At 42.4% G+C, this 20,153-nt stretch overlaps 1 protein-coding gene across 14 annotated transcripts in view; it reads left to right on the top strand.

The window, feature by feature from the left end:
* The window catches only part of DMD (dystrophin), a 2,122,534-nt gene that overhangs the window by 1,815,707 nt on the left and 286,674 nt on the right, over window positions 1-20,153 (top strand). For 12 of the 14 annotated variants that reach the window (XM_075132091.1, XM_048863664.2, XM_048863629.2 and 9 more), the window contains one exon: window positions 16,971-17,143. In XM_075132091.1, the coding sequence (XP_074988192.1) occupies window positions 16,971-17,143 (173 nt within the window). Of the gene's footprint in view, window positions 1-16,563; window positions 16,648-16,970; window positions 17,144-20,153 lie in introns of those variants that run through there. The other 2 variants (XM_048863723.2, XM_048863742.2) reach the window with 1 other exon arrangement.

The following is a 20,153-nucleotide window of genomic DNA, read 5'->3' as shown; positions in this document are numbered from 1 at the left end:
ATATGGAAGCCGTTCCATACCCCTAATAATTTTTGTTGACCTTTTCTGAACCGTTTCCAATTCCAATATATATTTTTTATGATGGAGCGACCACATGTGCACACAGTATTCAAGATGTGGGCGCACCATGGATTTATATAGAGGCAATAGGGTATTTTCTGTTTTATCTATCCCTTTCTTAATGATTCACAACATTCTGTCCACTTTTTTGACTGCTGCTGTACATTGAGTAGATGATTTCAGAGAACTATCCACAGTGACTCCAAGATCTCTTTCAGGAGTGGTAATAGCTAATTTAGACCCATCGTTTTATATGTTTAGTTGGGATTATTTTTCAGTGTGCATTACTTTGCATTTATTAACACTGAATTTCATCTGCCATTTTTTTGCCCAGTCACCTAGTTTTGAGAGAACCTTTTGTAGTTCTTCAGTCTGCCTGGGACTTAATTATCTTGAGTAATTTTGTATCCTCTGCAAATTTTGCCACCTCACTGTCTACGCCTTTTCCAGATCATTTGTGAATATGTTGAATAGGACTGGTCCCACTATTTGTGTCTCTCCATTCTGAAAACTGACCATTTATTCCTACCCTTTGTTTCCTATCTTTTAACCAGTTACCAGTCCATGAGAGGACCTTCCCTCTTATCCCACAACAGTTTAAAATGCTACATTCTTTAAATAAAAAAAAAATCCAAATCCACTTACACTTGAAAATAATTTTAGTTAAAATATTCCATAGGACATGGCAGGTTCACAAGGGAGGTATGTTGTAGAAAATGCAGGGCAAAATGGCCTACAATTGCCACTGCAGTTTAATTTAGTGTGCATAGGATTTTTTGCAGTTTGCAAGCCAGCCGCTGTCATTCAATGATCAGATAGGGTTGCCAACTTTCTAATCACACAAAACTGAACACCCTTGCCCCGCCCCTTCACCGAGGCCCCGCCCCTGATCCAGCCCTTCTCCGAGGCCCCGCCCGCCACTTACTCCAGGCTCACTCCCTCCATTGCTTACTCACTTTCATTGGGCTGGGGCAGGGGTTTGAGGTGCGGGAGGGTTAGGGCTCCAGCCTGGGGTGAGGTCTTTGGGTGGATCAGAAATGAAGGGTTCAGGGTGTGGGAGGGAGCTCCAAGTTGGGGCAGGTGGTTGAGGTGTGGGAGGGAATGTGGAGTTTGTGTGCAGGAGGGGCCACAGGGCTGGGGTTGGGGTGCAGGAGGGAGTGCAGGCTCCAGGAGGGAGTTTGGATGTGGGAGGGGGCTCAGGGGTTTGGAGTGCAGGAGGGGGCTCCAGGCTGAAGTCAAGGGATTCGGAGTGTGGGAGCAGGCTCAAGGTTGAGGCATGGGGTTGGGATGCAGAAGGAGGTGCAGACTCTGGCTGGGGGTGTGGGCTCTGGGGTGGGGCAGGAGATGAGGGGGTCGGGGTGCAGGAGGGGGCTCAGGGTTGGGGGTTGGGGTGTGAGAGGGGGTGCAGGCTCTGGGAGGGAGTTAGGGTGCAGGGGCAGGTTCCGATCTGGGGCCAGAGTTTGGGGTGTGGGAGGTTTTTCAGGGTGCGGGTTCCAGCCAGGTGGAGCTTAGCTCAGGTGGCTCCTGGGCAGTGGTGCAGCAGAGCTAAAGCCAGCTCCCTGCCTGCCCTGGCTCCACATGGCTCCTGGAAGTGACTGACATGCCCGGCCCAGCGGCTCCATGCCTTCAGGAGCTACACCCGCAGCTCCCATTGGCTGCAGTTCCTAGGGGCCACAAGGACATGCTGGCCGCTTCCAGGAGCCACACAGAGCTGGGCAGGCAGGGAGACTTCTTGAGCCCCAATGCACTGCCTACCAAACTTTTAATGGCTCGGTAGGCAATGCTGACCAGAGCTGCCAAAATCCCTTTTTGACCAGGCGTTCCGGTCGAAACCAGACGTTTGGCAACCCTATGATCAGACCTTGCAAGCAGTTACTCTCCAGTGCAGAGTTTGCTACTGTAAGTAATCCCAGTCAACTGGAATTAGACTACTCAGGGTAGTGGTAATACAACAGGTAGTTCATGTTTGTAGGAGCAGGCTTGTGGATCCTGATTCTGGAAGGAGTTCCATATAGGCATGGAGTCTCACTCATAGGCACCAACTTTTCCTGGCGCCGGTGGGTGCTCAACCCCTGTGGCCCCGCCCTGACTATGCCTCAGCCCTGCCCCCATTCCAGCCCCTTCCCCAAAGTCCCCACCCCAACTCCGTCCCCTCCCTACCCCTATTGGACCCCTTCCCCAAATCCCGGCCCCGCCTCTTCCCTGAGCATGCCAGGTTCACTCTCCTCCCTCTTCCCTCCCACCCCTTGCCTCCATAAAACAGCTGTTTTGCGACAGCAAGCACTGGGAGCTAGGGGGAGAAGCACAGCCGTGGCACGTTCAGGGGAGGAGGCAGAGCGAAGGTGAACTGGGGGGGTGGGGCAGGGCAGGGAGCTGCCGGTAGGTGCAGAGCACCCACCAATATTTCCTTGTGGGTGCTCCAGCCCCCGAGCACTCACGGAGTCAATGCCTATGGTCTCAGTGACTTCAGTGGATCTCTCTGCGGGCTCTGGGGAGTTTATCTGCACAGAGCTGCAGATTTGAGGCTCTGATTCAATAAGGTTTAAAAGCATATGACTAACTTAAAGTATGGGAGTAGTTCCATTGACATCAGTGCTCTGAAGAGCCTGCCATGCTGCACAGAGTGGAGAGTGGTCACACAAATGGCAATGACTGGAGGTGGTATGACTGTGGAGGCCAGGAGGAGGCATAAAGCTTCTAAATCCATTGAAGGGAGTGAACACAGCAGCAGAAGCAGGTCATACAGCTATTGAGCTAGTATACAGTATGTCCCAGCACTGCCCAGTGAAGCTAGGAGGAGGTGTCAATAGATGGACCACAGGCCAAATCCAGACCACCAGACGCTTTTGAACTGACCCTGAAATATTTTTATTTACTGATTATTATTGTTTGTTTTTATTATTTTCTCTGGAGTCTGAACCTTAAATATACCTTGACCAAGAAATTTGGACCTTGACAAAAAATAATTCACTATACCTGCACTATAACAAGTTGTTATGTGGGAGTGGCCCATCCCAGACAAACCCAAGGGGCATTTAATACTTCAGGCAGCTATAATGCTGCCTCCACCCATCTCCTTGGGCTCAGGGAGCACAAGCAGACACTTCATGGGTGACCTTTGTTCAGGAGCATTTATGGAGAAAAACTCTGTCCATGCAGACCCTTAATTCTTACATACATTGGGAAAAAATCCTAGGTCATAATTTTTTGAAAAATCAGTTAAACAATTTTCTGTTGTTTACCTTCTCTGAGCATTTGAAGTGAGCATCTGTTCTGTTTATCCTCTCTGAGGCACCTGGTATTGGCTACTGTTGGAAGACAAGATACTGGGCTAGGTGGACCACTGGTCTGACCCAATATGGCTGTTCTTATGATGTTCACCAACCAGAATTCATATGCACATAAGTTCCTCCTCATTTGCTGTTGTTGAGATCAGTAAAACTAGTATTCATCAACAAGGAGGATGGTAAATAAATACTCAATTTCAGCATCCAGTATTTGCACACCAGTGCCTTGTGTCTCAACTCTGGTGTTTTGATGAAGACACACTAAGCAGGGAGTGCAGGTAATTTTGTTTGTTCATTTTATATTTTTGGCAGTTGAAAAAATAAACAATTAATAAACTTTAAAATATAACATATAAAATACTAAAATGATCAGAGAAAATTTGTTATAACTACTTATTGTAATTCCAATTGTAAATATTTGGACACATAGACAATAAAAAAATCAAGTTTTATTATTTGCAGTTTGCCTCTTTCCCCTCCCTTCCCTGTACCCTTTCTCTTCCTACATTTCTACCCTTCCCTCCTTGTCCTTTGCTATCCCAGTGGTCAACAGGTTCACTTAAGTCCCATTGCTGCTTATTTACACTTGCTAATAACCTCTGACGTAAGAGGAGCGTGGGAAAAGAGAAGTGCATGTGAGAGAGAAATACAAGTAGCTAGGGTAGTGACAAGGAAGGAAGGGAGGCATAAAGCAATTACATAATTTATGCCTTGTGTATACCCACTGCAATGTGTTCATTAGAAGAAATTATTATTAAATTAATATTTATAAATATTAAAATATTTAGCTTTTAGTTCTTGTATATAAGTTTCATAAAAATAAAATGTTTGCAGGTGATTTAAAAATGAAGAGGCCAGATATTTCAGATATTTACATTGATGGGAAGTTAATTATATGGATCTAGAACACTTTTTGGCCAATTAATTTTTATTTACATCATTTTACGACAGTTTTTCTGGTCCTCTCTCCTTTTAGGATTATAGACAAATAGGGGAAAACCATTATATTTTGGAAAGATTTCTAGATATTTTGGATGAAGGCCAAAACTATAATGGGTTCAAAAAAGAACTAGATAAGTTCATGGAGGATAGCTCCATCAATGGCTACTAGCCAAGATGGTCAGCGATGCAATCCCATGCTGTGGGTGTTCCTAGCCTCTGACTGTCAGAAGCTGGGAGCAGACAACAGGGGATGGATCACTCAAAGATGGCCTGTTCTGTTCATTCCCTCTGAAGCACCACTTTTGGCCACTTTTGGAAGACAGGTTACTGGGCTAGATGGACCATTAGTCTGGCCCAGTATTGCCGTTCTTATGAAGACATGTAACAATAAACATCCTGACTTTGTTTTGGTGAGCATCACATTTATTAACTTCAAGATAAATGTAAATCTTGCCTTCACCTTAGTCAATATTTACCACATCACTCAATAAAACTTGATAGCCTCTTTTGTTAGTAGGTTATTTATTTATTTATTACAAGTCTCAATGCCTTGGGGATAAATTCTGCCCTCAGGTGGGGCTCATTTATTCAGGTAGTGTTGTCTTTTTCTTATTGAAGTCCTATTTAATTAATCACATTCACTTCAGTGGATAAGTTAAGGTTATGCAAATTTAAAGTTCTTAGTGTTACTTTATTATCATCAGTGGGAGCTAAAAGTACAAGTTCAATGATAGAATTTGGTCTATAGATCGGGGAATTAAGTTTTTTAATTTTTTTAAAGTATTACTTAGTTAATTTTGTCTCTCCCTTACTTGCATCAGAAATAAATATTTTGTCAGCTGGACATTATTAATTTGTGTGTTCTAGTCTAACTCAGATGTGGTCCAATTATTCTAACTAATTACTTCTTGTAGGATTTTTTTTCCCATTTCCAACCTTTTGTAATTAAAGAAAAATGAGCCGGGGAAGTCAGATACATGATTGATCTCTCTCTGATGTATTGTCAAAAAATAATTATGGCATTTTGCCATATGTCATGTCTTTTTATATATTGCTTGTGGGATAAGATGAGGCTTGACATCAATTAATTACTTATTTCTGATAAACTATCCTGAACCATGATGAATCCCTAAAGGAAGAATCTTTGTGACATGAACGATTCCAAGAGCTATATTGTATATTCTTCTAGTTTTCAAAACCAGGGTCATAGCTGTGTTTTACAGGGCTTTGTGCAATGTAAAACACATGGAGCCTTAGGCAGATTTCTGTGCGTTTGGGGGTGTGAGGTTGTGGCAGTAGAAAAGCTTGTCATTATTAGGAATGTCAGGAGAATTTCAGAGACTGCAGGTGGCAAAGGTAGTTGACATAGCTGGGTCAGATGCGGTTAAAGACATACCCGATCCTCGATCTGCATGGTAAATCTGGGCATATCATCCTGCAAACTTCTTTCAGTGTTGTTTCCTATGTGTATTCCAATCAACGTGCACATGTGACTGACACTGGATGATTTTTCATTAGCGGTGTCTGTGCCTGCCTCCTTCTCTTCCTTGTGCTCTGAACCAAGGGCATAACAGGTGGTGCAGACCGACTGCCATGTCAGTTCCTTTCTACCACCATCACCTGAGATGGCACTTCTCCAACGGTCCACAGCTTTAGCTAGCATTCTTTGTTTTATTAGTGTAAATAATTGTAAACAGTTCTCCTGTTCTGATAAAACTTTGATTTTAGTGTTAGGGTCAGTTTTAGTGAGCTTTTAGGGGCCTGGCATACCCTTACTCCCTCTACACCCTTGACCTAGCATGCCCAAGACCCCAGGATTGCAGGTCTGCATAGTCTGCCCCCACTCCTACCTGGTCAGTGATGACCACAACATTTGTTTTTATTGCTTCAAGAAAATTCTTGTCAATCAGATTCTGAACATTCATGACGGATCATTCAGTGAGGCCACTGTCCAACACTGGCCATAAGACTCCCCCGTACATTGGGCAGAGGCACTGAGAAAGCATCCTTCGAGCATAGTTGTCTCTAGCTCCTGGACCGCTGGAAGCAGAGTTAAAGATTCTAGCAGTGAACAAGGCAGACATGAGGAGTGTAAGAGAAAACATTGTCAAAAGGACAAATGTGAGAAATCCCCCGTAAATCCTTGTCTAAGAAGAGGACTTCTTCCCTGACCCATTCTAAGTTGTGCAAGACTCCATGTCCTGGTATGGGGGTGTCAGGAGATAAGAAGGAACAGAGTACCAGTTCCTTGGCACTGAGAGCCAAGAATGCCCCGGGACCCTTGTCTGGAGAAGTGTTGGGACTATCCTCTGCACTGTTGAGGCAATAGAACAAGGACCAAGAACCACCATCTACCCTAGACCATCAAGAGACAGGAAGCCCAAATATGGAGATCAGGTATACTATTCTGGAGGACATTTCTCTCTATGCAGACACCAAATCACCAGTGCTGTTGGATCTAATCCAGTGCCATCTGTTCAACAGTCACCTGTACCATCTACCAGCTGAGACACAGTAAGACCATTTCCAGTACCAATAGCTCTGTCCAATGATACATAGGCCTCATACTCCTCTGATGACTCTGAGATTAGTGGGAGAGCTTCACTGGCCTTATCAGATCAAGAGGTCAATCACAATAGAGCAGTGATTCTCAACCTGCAGCCTAATCAGCACACAGCTGCGGCTCAAGTGACATCCTCAGGGCCATACAGGTAGTGTGTATATATTGTGTGAATGCTGCCCAGATAACACAGAGAGAGCTGCATATGTGACCCACAACGGTAAATAGGTTGAGAACCATTGCAATAGAGGCTCTAAGATTGTGGGCATCTTCCCACACCCACAGCAGAGACTGCCTGTCTCAGGACTGGTTGTGCCCTTCTCACTGGGGACCACCCCATTACTCCTATGATAACTCTTATTGGCCTTTTGGGCTCCCTAGGATTCATTCATAAAACTTTCCAATTACAGACTTACAGAACTGGAGCCTCAGCACATATCCTCAATCCACTCAGGAATACTCTGAGGAAGAGGATCAACCTGATCAATCAAAGCCCATGGGCGGGGGGGGGGGGTTATCATTGTCTTCACCAGATGAGGCAGCCACACCACCCTTACCATCACCAATGGACAACTGTAGACTATTCCAGACTTCCTAAGGAGAATCACAGATATGCACCTGATCCTCCTGGAATTTATACAGGATACCCTCACAAGTTATTAGACATCCTCCAGAGCACATGTCCCTAGTAAGATGACATTGCCAGTCAATGATTCCATCTTAGAACCAACCAAGATGGACTGAAATACTCTGGCCACTGAGTTCCTTCTCTGAAGAGAGTGCAAAAGAAATATTTGTACCATCTACAGGAGCTGAATCCTTATTCTCACACCCCACTCCAAACTCTTTGTTGGTGCAGGCTGTCACTGAAAGAAACAAGCAAAACCATCCCAGTTTTACATCCACAGGTAAGGAGACCAAACTCCTAGAACTCTTTGGCAGAAAGAACTTAACTTCCATTAGTTTACAGTTCAGTATAGCAAACTAACAGGCTTTAGTGGCAAAGTATAATAAGTTCTCTGATTTTGTCAAAAAGTTGCCTCAAGAACTGCAGTTCCAAGCAATCATTGAGAAAGGTAAATTGCTAGCTAGGTCTGTCCTCCAGGCTCAGTAGATGAAGCGGATACAGCTTCCCACTCAGTGGCAACATCTATAATCATGAGATGGGCTTTGTGGCTCCAATCCTCCGGATTTCCCAAGTAAGTCCAACCAATCATGGAGGATCTGCCCTTTGAGGGAAATAAGCTATTCAGCAAGAAAATGGACAAATCATTACATACCCTCAAGGACTTGAGAGCAACTCTCCATGCTCTGTGAATTTATACTGAGGAACCATGAAGAAAATATCCTAAGCCTCAGTCTTACCATTGGCAGTGCTTCACTCATCAGCCTTCTACCACCAGTGGCCTTATGATCCTTCCCTGAAAATGTCAGAAACTCCAGCACAGAAAACAGAAGGTTCCTCCTTTATTCTCCTCCCAGCCCCAGCCTCCCACCAAGCAGCTCTTTTGGTGGGACATCTGAGAGCCACAAACCAGTCCTCCCACCAAGTCTACCTGGTTCAGAATTATCCAACCCTCTTGGTGGCTATATAGCTCACTTTTCTTTGGCATGGTGCCCTATAACATCAGATGGATGGGTTCTGGAAGTAATCACCATTACATATGCAATAGAGTTCATGGCAGTCCCTCCTCCCAAACTCCCTTCCTTGGCCCTCCTAAGGGACCCCTCTCATGAAAAAATACTCAGGCAGGAAGTAGACTTCCTGCTCCAACTGAGAGATTTAGAGCTGGTTTTGCCCCAGCCCAAAGGGAAAAGGTTTTTGTTCAAGATATTTCCTCATCCCCAAGAAGAAAGAAGGCTGGAGGCCCATACTAGATGTCAAACAGCTGAATGTCTTCATCCACTGCCTGAGTTTCAGAGTTACCACCTTGGACTCTATAATCCCCTCGCAAGGCCAAGGTGTCTGGTTCACAGCTCTCAATTTGAAGGATGCTTATTTCCACATGCACATGCTGCCTGCAAGTAGGAGGTTTCTGCATTTTACCATTGGCCTACACCATTATTAATACAGAGTGCTGCTCTTCGACCTCCCAACAGCACCAAGAGTATTCATGAATGTATTATCAGTACTACCAGCGTATCTGCATCATGACAGTTTCATCAGTGTTCCCATACCTGGACAACTGGATGCTCACAAGATAGTCATATCAAGAAGTTCAGATGGCAACTCTCTCCTTGCTCCTACTCTTACAAGCATTAGGTCTCCAAATGAACACAGAAAACTCTATTTTGGCTCCCATGCGACGACAGATTTGATTGGAGCACCCTGTATTCAGTCCCAGCTAGAGCATACCTACCTTCAAATCAGTTCCAAGTTATGACAGATTTCATCACTCAGTTCCAAGTAAGTCCCCACGTGGTAGTAAGATCCTGTCTCATCCTCCTAGACCTTTGTGGCCTCATGTGCACATTTGATGCCCGTTGCAAGTCTTTATTTTCAATGTCTACACACGTGGATGCAGGCAGTCTACACCAAGCAAGCACAGTGTGGTCTTGCTCCCTCGCAGAGTCTTGACCTAATGGGAAAACATAGAGATAATGTGCATAGGGGTTCCTTCATTCATTCCCACCCACCCACCAGTATAATGATTACAGAAACCTCTCTGATAGGTTTGGGACCCCATCTAAAGGAACATATAGCATAAGGTACTTGTACCTTGCATAATACCAGATTACACATAAACATATTAGAACTGTGTGAAGTACAAGAGGCTTGCAAATGGTTCCTGCCATTAATCTGGAAGCTTCACATTTAAATCATGTTGAACCACATGATAACAAGTAATTATATTGACAAGCAGGAAAGAGCATTCTCCATCCTTTTATGCACAGAGGCTGTAAATTTGTGTAATTGATGCATCTGCCACTAGGTCACCCTCTGAGAGTTTGGACAGGCATGTGGAATACTCTGGCAGAGAGATTCTACTGCTTCAAAGCAATCCTGGGCCACAGCTCCGGAGGGGACTCATTTCTAATGCAATGGTCAGAAACACTAATGTACACATTTCCACCCATCCTTCTCTTACCACAAATCCTAAGAAAGATCAAGACAAAGCAATGGTGATCCTCATGGCTCCCATGTGGCTGAGACAGTTCTAGTTCATAAGCATTCTCCAGATGGTCAACAAGTGTCTGTGCATCTGCGTTCAGCTCCTATCAGTTGTCTTAACCTGGGACAGAGGCAAGGTCTCCATCCCAACCCAGCCTCTTTCATCTGATAATGTTGGTATTTGGATGGACAGCGAACTTACAGAGATGACACTCAGTTTCTGTAGATTCTATCATAAGCAGTAACAGGAAAGAGTCTACAATGAAATTCTATACAGTAAAATTGAAAGAATGAGGAGTATCTGTGGCACTTTAGAGACTAACAAATTTATTTGAGCATAAGCTTTCGTGGGCTAAAGCCCAGCTTATGCTCAAATAAATGTTAGTTTCTAAGGTGCCACAAGTACTCCTCCTTCTTTTTGCTGATACAGACTAACTTGGCTACCACTCTGAAACCTGGCAAAATTGAAGAGATTCGCTATATGGTTGTGACAGAATGTACCCATGTGTGTCCAAAGCCTACATACTATTGTAATAGTCTTTGTACAAGGCATGTCTTGTAAGATAACATTTGAAAACTGATAATTTGCTGGCCCGTATTGTCCTGAAAAAATGTGTGACAACATTGTATGTAAAGTTATAAGATTCCACTGTGTGATATTATTAACACATGTTCCAAACTGAGGTTGGCAAACAGGTCTGTCTCAAACAAAGGATTGTGTGCTCTGCTTAATTTGAATTTAAGCAATAAACAGTCATCAAGCAGGAAGGGGAGACAAAGGAAGCTCAAAATAGTGAGAGGAAAAAAACAGCAGAGAAAATCCTTCCATATAGACCTTTTGTCTCCTGGTATGCAACTGGAAATGTTTTTCAATGGGGGACTGAAACTATAAAATGGAGGGGCAAATACCCCAAGACTCCCCCCTCCCTCTCTGCCTGCCTATCGATTCTCTGTGCCTGAAGCATCAGAGGAAGCCTTCATTGAATTCTGGGAGAAGAGTCCTGACCGAGTGGGTTTGGTCAGTAAGACTGCTGAAAGCATAGGGTGGGAAACTTTGCTTGAATCTTATAGTTAAGTTAGGCACCAGTGGTGTTTTAACTTTGTCTTTTAATCATTCCTGACTTTTATGCCTCATTACTTGTAATCACTTAAAATCTCTCTCTTTGTAGTTAATAAACTTGTTTTATCTAATTGAGTGCATCCGAATTGAAGTGTTTGGGAAACTTTATTTGGGGTGGCAAGTTGTCTGCATATGATTTCTATTGAAGAAATAACAGCTTTTATATAAACTTCTGTTATCCAGGAGTGGGGTAGGCAGCACAGAACATACATATCTGGGGGTAAATCTAAGACTGGGAGTGTACTGGGATCACCCTGCTATATAACCAAGGCTGGTAAAAGGCAACGTGTGGCTTGTATGCTGAAGGCTGTTTATGAGCAGTCCAGACTGGAGGCTACAGGAGCAAAGCATTGTAAAAGGCACCTCAGATTAGAGGGCCTGGGTGACACAGATACTCATTGGTCTGGATTTTACATTGGCATGTCATAATGGTATCAACATTGTCAGCTACCTCCAGAGCATACTGAGATACCAACTATATTGTTATATCTCCACTCTCTGAAAACATTGGGGTTAACCCTCAGCTCCTCACAAGTGCACTTGGCAACTGTTAGCACCTTTCACCCAGCTAGTGGACAACTATACAGTCTTTGCCTATCTACTTATAGTGAAGTTTCTGAAGGGCCTTGTCAGAACCTTTCCTCCAGTGCTGAAACCAACCCTGATAGGGGACCTCAATCAAGTCTTATCTGCATTTACAAATTCTCCATTTGAGCTTTTGGTCTCCTATTCTTCCACTCATCTGTCTACACAAGTTGCAGTCACCTCAATCAGAAGAGTAGGGAGCTTGAGGGTCCTTATGGCCAATGCTCTGTATACAGTCTTCCATAGGGATAAAATTTCTCGAAAGTTATATCGTAAATTCAGGCTGAAGGTAATCTCAATCTGAACAAGGTCATCCACTTACCTGTCTTCTACCTGTAGCCTTGTGCTACCAGCGAGGACAGGAAGTTCCACTTGCTGGATGTCCAACAAACCTTGGCCTTCTACCTACAGAGGATGAAACCCTTCAGGAAATCCCGCAAACTATTTGTCTCCTTTGCTGAACTTAATAGAGAAGACTCTCTTAGTGGATTATGGGCACATCCTGCTTAGCTATGATTTGACTTATAACCCTACCCCACAAGCATAGGCGGTGAGTTATATGGGCCCCATGGTGCCCGTGCTCCACCAGTATTCAGGAATGTGTGCCTGGCTCCACCAATGTTTGGGCTTATATTTAATCAGAGCCGTCCCATCCATAGGACGGACTGAGACAACTGCTTTGGGGGCCCCCGCACTTCAGGGGGATGCAGGGTCCAGGGAAGCTTGGAGGGTTAGCAGGGGGCCTGATGCTGGCAGCAGCGAGCGACCCAGCCCCAGCCCACCCTGCTCCACCCCTTCCCCCAAACCCCCGCCCTGCCTCTTTCTGCCACTGCTCTACCCCCATTCCACCTCTTCCCCCAAGCTTCTGCCCCTGCCCTGCCTCTTTCTGGCTTCCGCCCCCTCGCCAGGGCAATGCCAGGAGCCAGCGGGGCAGGCTGGGGCCAGGTCGCTTGCTGCTGCCAGCACCAGGCCCCAGCTGGTTGCCCCAGTCAGTCCTATGGACAGGACAGCTATGCTTGGAACTGTTCTGGGCACCACCAAAAATTATACAAACTGGGCGCCAATGCTCACAAGGTATGGGAGTTCACTGAACTAGAGTTCAGGCTGGCTCAACAGCTTCACTTCCAAATGTCCATCTTCTGGAGATCTGTAGAATGGTAACATGGTATTCTATGCATACATTTGTGAGACATTAGGGTTGTGTCCTGATACAGGCTTCTGCAGCAGCTGCTTCCTTCAGCAGACCAGTCCTTCAGTCAGTGGTAAAGCAGAGTTTCTTGCACTCTTCTCCTCAATGAATGCTGCTTCTGAGTTACCTCAAGTAGAATACACATAGGAACCATCACTTGGAGAAGAAAGACTGGTTATGTACCTTGTACAATAACTAGAGTGTAAGATAACTGGAGAGGCAGTCAGTGCACACTGCCCCTAATACCCTGGGTTCAGAGTACCAAGGAGGAGAAGGGCGCAGACCAACAAACACTGTTAACAAATTGTCTTCTGGTCGCAGGCACATGTAGCTCCTGTGCACCAAAAGTCTAATATATAGAGACCACACATTACAAAACTTGTTACTGTATGAGGAACCAGTCTTTTCCATGCCTCTCCTGAAAATTCATCCCTTTCCTCAAGACAAGTCCCCTTCACTTCTTACTGAGTTCTTAACTTCATACAATTTGGAGAAGGGAAGGGATTTTCCCCTGGGTCAGATTGGCAGAGACCCTGGGGGTTTTTTACCTTCCTCTGCAGCATGCGGCACGGGTCTCTTGCAGGTTTAAACTAGTGTAAATGGTGGATTCTCTGTGATTTTGAAGTGTTAAAATCATGATTTGAGGACTTCAGTAATTCAGCCAGAGATTAGGGGTCTATTACAGGATTGGGTGGGTGAGATTCTGTGGCCTACAATGTGCAGGAGGTCAGACTACATGATCATGATGATCCCTTCTGACCTTAAAGTCTATGAGTTTCAACAGAATTTTAACATATATCATCAGGAAAAAAAATAGAATTTAAACTAGTCATATTATCCTTTACTAAAAGATTCTATATAATTTAAGATGGATAAAACCATCTATCTAAATTTAATTGTGTTCTGTAGAAATTATTCATAGATCCTATAGAATTAAATTGAAAATGAAAGCCTTGCTTCAGATTTTAATCATTCTGTAACAGAAATATATTCTTTTACAAATCTATAGAATATTAAAAAAATAAATTCAGTGAAGTTTTAGTTATCTATTAAATTCTATAGGACATTTTCATAAAGGTGGACTTAATCATGTAGTCCTTATGCAGGCAAAACTGCCATTGACTTCAGTGGCAGTTTTTCCCCAAGTAAGGCGTTCAGAATTGGGTCCTATGTTGGGTGTGGCGAGACAAAACTCATACCTTTTCCTGTAAAGTAATACAACCTGTTAACAATCAATACTTATTGCATTACTGTACCTAATGTATTTTTTGTCTACTGTACGCCTCTTTTTTAAGGAGATGTAGTCCTCAGACAATTTAAAAAATACAGTGCATTGAGTAAAATTATTTCCCATTGTAATTCAAATGACTTTAATGGAGTTACAGCAGGGCTGAATTTGATCCACTGTACTTACTTTGTGCACTTCAATGTATTAGAAAAACCCAAAATGCTATGAATACTATATGTTCCCAGTATGATGTCAATGTGTCTAGATATAATGTGACACACCAGTGTAATTTTCCAAGTATCTGAGTAGTTTCCAAAGTGAAATGGATCCTCCCCTTGTATTCTTGACAAGGAACAGATTTTTGCTTGTATTGATCTTTCACTCTCCTTTCTGAAGGATAAGATACATTTTCCCATTTCAAAAGATAAATATAAGAGTTGAGTTCTTTCCTCTCATGTAATCTGCTTCTCTTGGGATGGGAAGGCTGTCAGAGGAGAAGGATGGAAGACATATCAACCAAATGGAGACAAATTCATTTTTATTGTTTTCTTGTTTCTTTGTTCCTCATCATCTCTGTTCTGCACAGCCATAATGAATTATAACCTCTAGTTCTAGAAACATCATACATTCTTACCTCCTGTTTTATCCTACTCTCGTTGGCTGTCTTGCATCTAGAAGGTTAAGGGGTGAGTTGATCACAGTATGTATTTGTTTACATGAGGAACAGAACTTAGATAGTAGAGGGCTCTTCAATCTAGCGCACAAAGGTATAATAAGATCCAGTGGTTGGAATTTGATGCTAGATAAATTCAGATTAGAAATAAGGAGCAAGTTTTTAACAATGAATATAATTAATCATTAAAACAGTTTATCAAGGGTTGTGGTGGATTCTCCATCAAAGGAAATCTCTAAATCAAGATTTGATGTTTTTCTAAAAAAATATGCTGTGGTTCAAGCTGGAACTAATTCAAAGTTCTGTGACTTGTGTAGTGCAAAAGTCAGATTAGATTATCACAATGGTCCCTTCTGGCCTTGTACTCTATGAAACTGGATTGTAAACTCTTTGAGGCAGAGATCGTATCCTAGCGCATATAAATACTGTAATACTTACTGACTTCCAATTCAGTAACAGCTTAATTCTTCCCTTATTTTATTTTCCTCCGAAGGGGCTTTTTGTGTTTCTGTTGGAGGCTGAATGTTGCTGCCTCTATGGCCTTGTTGACATTGGAGAAATTTACTGTGAAAAAAACTGCATTCCCCCAAGCATCCCTTAATATACTGCTTGTGCACACACACAAACGTCCCAAGCATTTTACAAGCAATCTAAGTACTGTTTGAATTATACTTGTTTCCAGCAGGAGTAGCACCAGTATAATCTGAACTGTTTGCCAAGAGCTATTTTAAGGCCAATGTGGACACACATTAACTGAAACAGTTAGATATGTCTTTTAACTATTGTCCCATGATGCACCTATGGCCTTTTTTGAAATCTCCGATAGTACATGGCTTGTAGTAGTTGTGCAAGGAACAGCAGGATGTAGGTACCCCTGAGGTATTACAACTGAAGCAGTTTAGAAGGGCACCAGTGTTGCCATTGGCAAACCTTGCAAGTTTTCTTAGCATGCCTCAGAACAGTTAGTGTGCATGCCCTGAACCATTTGCGTAGAATACAGCCAGCCCAATTAGAAACTGTTCAATATTCCATTCAAGTCCGTACTTCCCTGCTTTGATTCCATCCTTTGTGTTGAGGAAGATGGGACATAATTCCGGTTGGAGCCCATCTGAGATGATTAATTACTCCTTCTTGGCCACACTGCTCAATACCACGAATCACTTCTCCTTCTACATTGCCTCCACAACACTTCCATTCCAGGAATTGAGAGACAACAGCTAGAAAACTAACCTACGTACCCAAGTGTCCCTCGTGACAAGGCGGAGTATTACTTGCTAGGCCAGCTCACCCATCTTTTCCCTTACTTTGAAAGCAATCATATACTGGCAGATATTTTTTCAAGTTAAAGGTTTGATATGGCCACGTTTGCTCCTGAATGAATCTGTAACCTTGTGGATCTGAAACATACAAATCTCTTAGAGTGAAGCAGATAATATACAAAGAGTCTATTCAGTGTGTAGGCAGAAAGGAATGTTAGTACCAGGCAGCTCTCTAAAGAATGTTATTTTGGCAGAAGCTGCCCTGCTAAAAATGGGGGGGGGGAAATGAATTTGAAATGTAGCTGGCCAGCAATTACAAAGTGATAAGAAAAGCTGGCTGTTCAACATGAACTTCCAGTTGCATATTCTGGGTCCTTGCTATTCTCAGGCCCTCCTACAGCCATGGCCCTGACCAATGTTTTGATGTAGTACAAAGTAGCTGTTTATTACTGTTGACTGTTGAAGTCTGCACTCTGAAATGCATTCTGTCAACAGACTGTAAGTGAACTTGGCATTTTAAAGCTCTGCTATTGCAGTAGCTTAGTTTTCTTGGGATTGCCATGCAGCAGGACCAGTGTTGCAGTCCCCGATTCAAGTTGAAAATGTTACACAGGAAGACGTACCATGTAAAGGTCAGATCCAGCTGTGATCCTGAGGGGTTTTTCTTCTTTTTGGCACATTTATATACATCAGCCTTGTTTGTCACCTGTCAAAGCCTAGAGTTTTGTACGGAAAGCCTCATTGTTTAATGCATACTCTCTTCATGTTAAGATGAAAAGAGTGTTGAGTGTATTACCAAATATAAAGTTACCATTCAGGGGAGCAATCACAATCTGTATTACTTATGATATGCTTCACTCTTCTTTGGGAAGTGATAGCTATTATGGTCCATCAATCTAATTAGTCTTCATGATTTTATAAGAAATATAAGTGTTCTTCTGTATTACCCCTGTAGGACCTCCAGACAGAGATTGAAGCTCATACTGACATCTTCCACAACCTGGATGAAAATGGACAGAAAATCCTGAGATCCTTAGAAGGCTCTGATGATGCAGCATTGTTGCAGAGACGCCTGGATAACATGAACTTCAGATGGAGTGAGCTTAGGAAAAAATCTCTAAACATTAGGTAGGAACCAAACATAAGAAAGAAATTTCAATTAATCTGAGAGGCAGAAAGGTACCTTTCTCTCAATACAAGGGCATAATTTTGTTTCTGATGGTGCTATTTCATTCATTATTAGTTTTATGTGATTCCTGATATTTTGAATGTTGAATTACTTTCAAACAATGATTCATTAACATGGTACAGAAATGACTGGGGGATTAGGATTTGAGGAACATGATGAGGTTTTATAACACAGTTGTGTTCTAGAAAAAGAGAGTAGTGTGCTTAAATAGTAACTCTCTCTAAAAGCAGGCTTACAGAGTTGGGTATGGCTTATTAATGTGACATAAAGAGAAGTGATTAAATAACATAATAATTGTTATGCACTGCATTTGTGAGTCTCTCTTCTTTCCAGTGCAAAACTAAGAATAAATTTACAGATGAGAGCATATGTTATTTTAGGTTTCTTCTCTTAGATAAAGAGGGGTCAAAATTAAAACCTAAAATCCAAGGATAAAAACTGTCTCTGGGTTTCATGAGAAAACAAACTTCTTCTTGAAGGAAGCATATAATAAACGGTGATGTTACAAAAGATCTAATGGAGGTGCAAACCTCTAAGGGTTTAGGATTTCTTTATTGGAGAAACTATCCAGGAATCTTCTATTTACAAATATACCTTTTACAGTAGAGATCCTGGCTCCAGTGCACTCACTTTCAGTCACTCTTTCATTTGTTCATTTGTTGTATGATGGTGGTAGTTCAGAGGGCATCAAAAGGCAGAAGCATTTTTAAAGTAATGTATGAAAAATTAGCTTTTGAAGCTCAAGCCCTGAGGGAGGTCAGTGTGTGTAATGACAAAAGCCATCTTCATAACATCAATAATTAAAAATAAATGAAATATGTGAGGCTGAAAAGATATTGGTAATTGAAGTAAAGAAAAGAAGACAGATTTCTTTTTTTTCGATGAGCAAAAGAAAAGGGATGTAACCATTTAAACCATTATGTTGAGTTCTTTTTCTTCAAATGTCTTTTTACCCATGATCTTGCTGATATAAAAAGAGGTTTGAGAAAAGCAAAACAGCATGTTGGCCAAACACGGGCAATTTAATAGATGAGATTTTCTACATCCCAGCTACTGCCATTCAATTATTGATGTGATTAATCAAGTCAAAAGTAGTAACCCTAGTTTATCACAGTTGCTTTATACTCTTAAATTAAACATGTAAAGCAATGGGCTTACTCTCTCAAACAGTTGGTCATAATGAAGGATTCGGAATAGCCAAAACATGTAAGATGAAAGAGATAATGCTTTAGCTTTTAAACCACTGAGTTCAGATATGACTGACTAACAAATTGAAATTAGTTTGGTACTCAGTCTAGTCCCTAGGGGATATTTCTTTGCATTACATGATCTGGTACTATTCCCCATGATTGACAGTATATACTATAGAGAGGTTTTGTAACAGAAGCTTGCCCTGCAATGAAATTTGTGCAGAACTAAACCAATGGGTTAGATTGATGTTGCAGTGTGGTGCTTAAATGCTGTAGGCATTAGGCAGCAATTCATGGGCTTGAATTGGGAAAAATTATGAGTTGCATTGGAATGTCAGGAAAAAATTCCATGAATGATTTCTTTCAATTTAATGATTTTTTTTTCTCAATTTGATGTTAAAAGGACACTTATCCTTCACGCTTTACAAATTCAAAACAAGACAGTGGGTAAAACCTTCAAAAGCAGCTAAGTAACTTTGAGACATTTTTGAAACTAGGATTGAGGCTATTACGTCACTGAGGTGATTTTGAAAATTTTACTCAATAACACACCAGGCAAAGAGGAATGAAGTATTTATTCCACAATATAATCACCTTTTAGAATGTAAGCCATAACACGTAGGATGACAATCTGAAAGGCCATCTTCTTGATTGTTTTAGGAAAGCATATTTTGCAATAAAAATGAGAGAAGGCAGGCTACATGGAGGGGTCAAGAAAGCACACCAATCACTCAGGTGATGATGTAGTTTTCTTGCCTAGGGAGGGGTCTGCATGCCCCTGTGTGCTCTCCTCCCTCATAATGACAGTAGTTTTCAAAATGGTGGTGAGGGGGGGAGTGGGGCCTCTTGCACCAACTCATGAGTCAAAACAGCTCGAAATTGTTGCTCTCCAAGCTTGTCTATGCAGCTCTGTTCTCTTTACTCAGCCCTTTGCTGACCTGGTGCACAAGATCAGAAATTACTGTAGGTGCAGTAGAGCTTTTTTTTAAAAAAAATTGCCTGTATCCACTAGTGCTTATCAAATCCAAAGCAGGAGATCCTGAAAACCACAGAAAGTCCATGTGTGGCACTCTTCCTCACAGCGCCATTCCTTGCAGTGTTTAGTGGCATATTATTAATTACCAGACAATACAAATATTGAATGATATCGGAAAATGGGATGTAAAAGGTTCCCGGATAAGCAAAGTTGGAGGTTAAATAGAGGCAAAATAAATTTCAAAGCTAATATATATCTTTTGGGGGGAGGGATTAGATTCAACATTTTCATGCCTTAGCTGTTGTATTATATTGTTTGGATCCGAACTAATGCGATAAACTATTCAAAGGAGTGAAAACTCATTAGGGAGTTCTTCCTGCCAAAAATGATGCAATGGCAACATTAATAATGGTGTTATATGCATTCCGATGTGTAAGAGGGGAAAAAAGTATTGTGCAATACAAGTAAATACAGTATAAACAATAAATTAATCAATACAGAGATGCTCTATTCATAGTCTCCTTCCTACAGTAGATCTGTTTATAGTAAGTAATTACTTGATATTATTAGGCTCAACGTTAGGTTTGGTGTATTAAGCACCAAGTACTGATAACGAGTAAGCAGTAGAGCAGTGGTTCTCAAACTTGTTCTGCCGCTTGTGCAGGGAAAGCCCCTGTCGGACCGGGCCGGTTTGTTTACCTGCCACGTCCGCAGGTTCGGCCGATCGCAGCTCCCAGTGTCTGCGGTTCGCTGCTCCAGGCCAATGGGAGCTGCTGGAAGTGG

This window comes from Caretta caretta, chromosome 1, assembly GCF_965140235.1.
Source record: "Caretta caretta isolate rCarCar2 chromosome 1, rCarCar1.hap1, whole genome shotgun sequence".
Lineage (NCBI taxonomy): Eukaryota > Metazoa > Chordata > Testudines > Cheloniidae > Caretta > Caretta caretta.
This window is presented reverse-complemented; position numbering and strand designations above follow the sequence as displayed.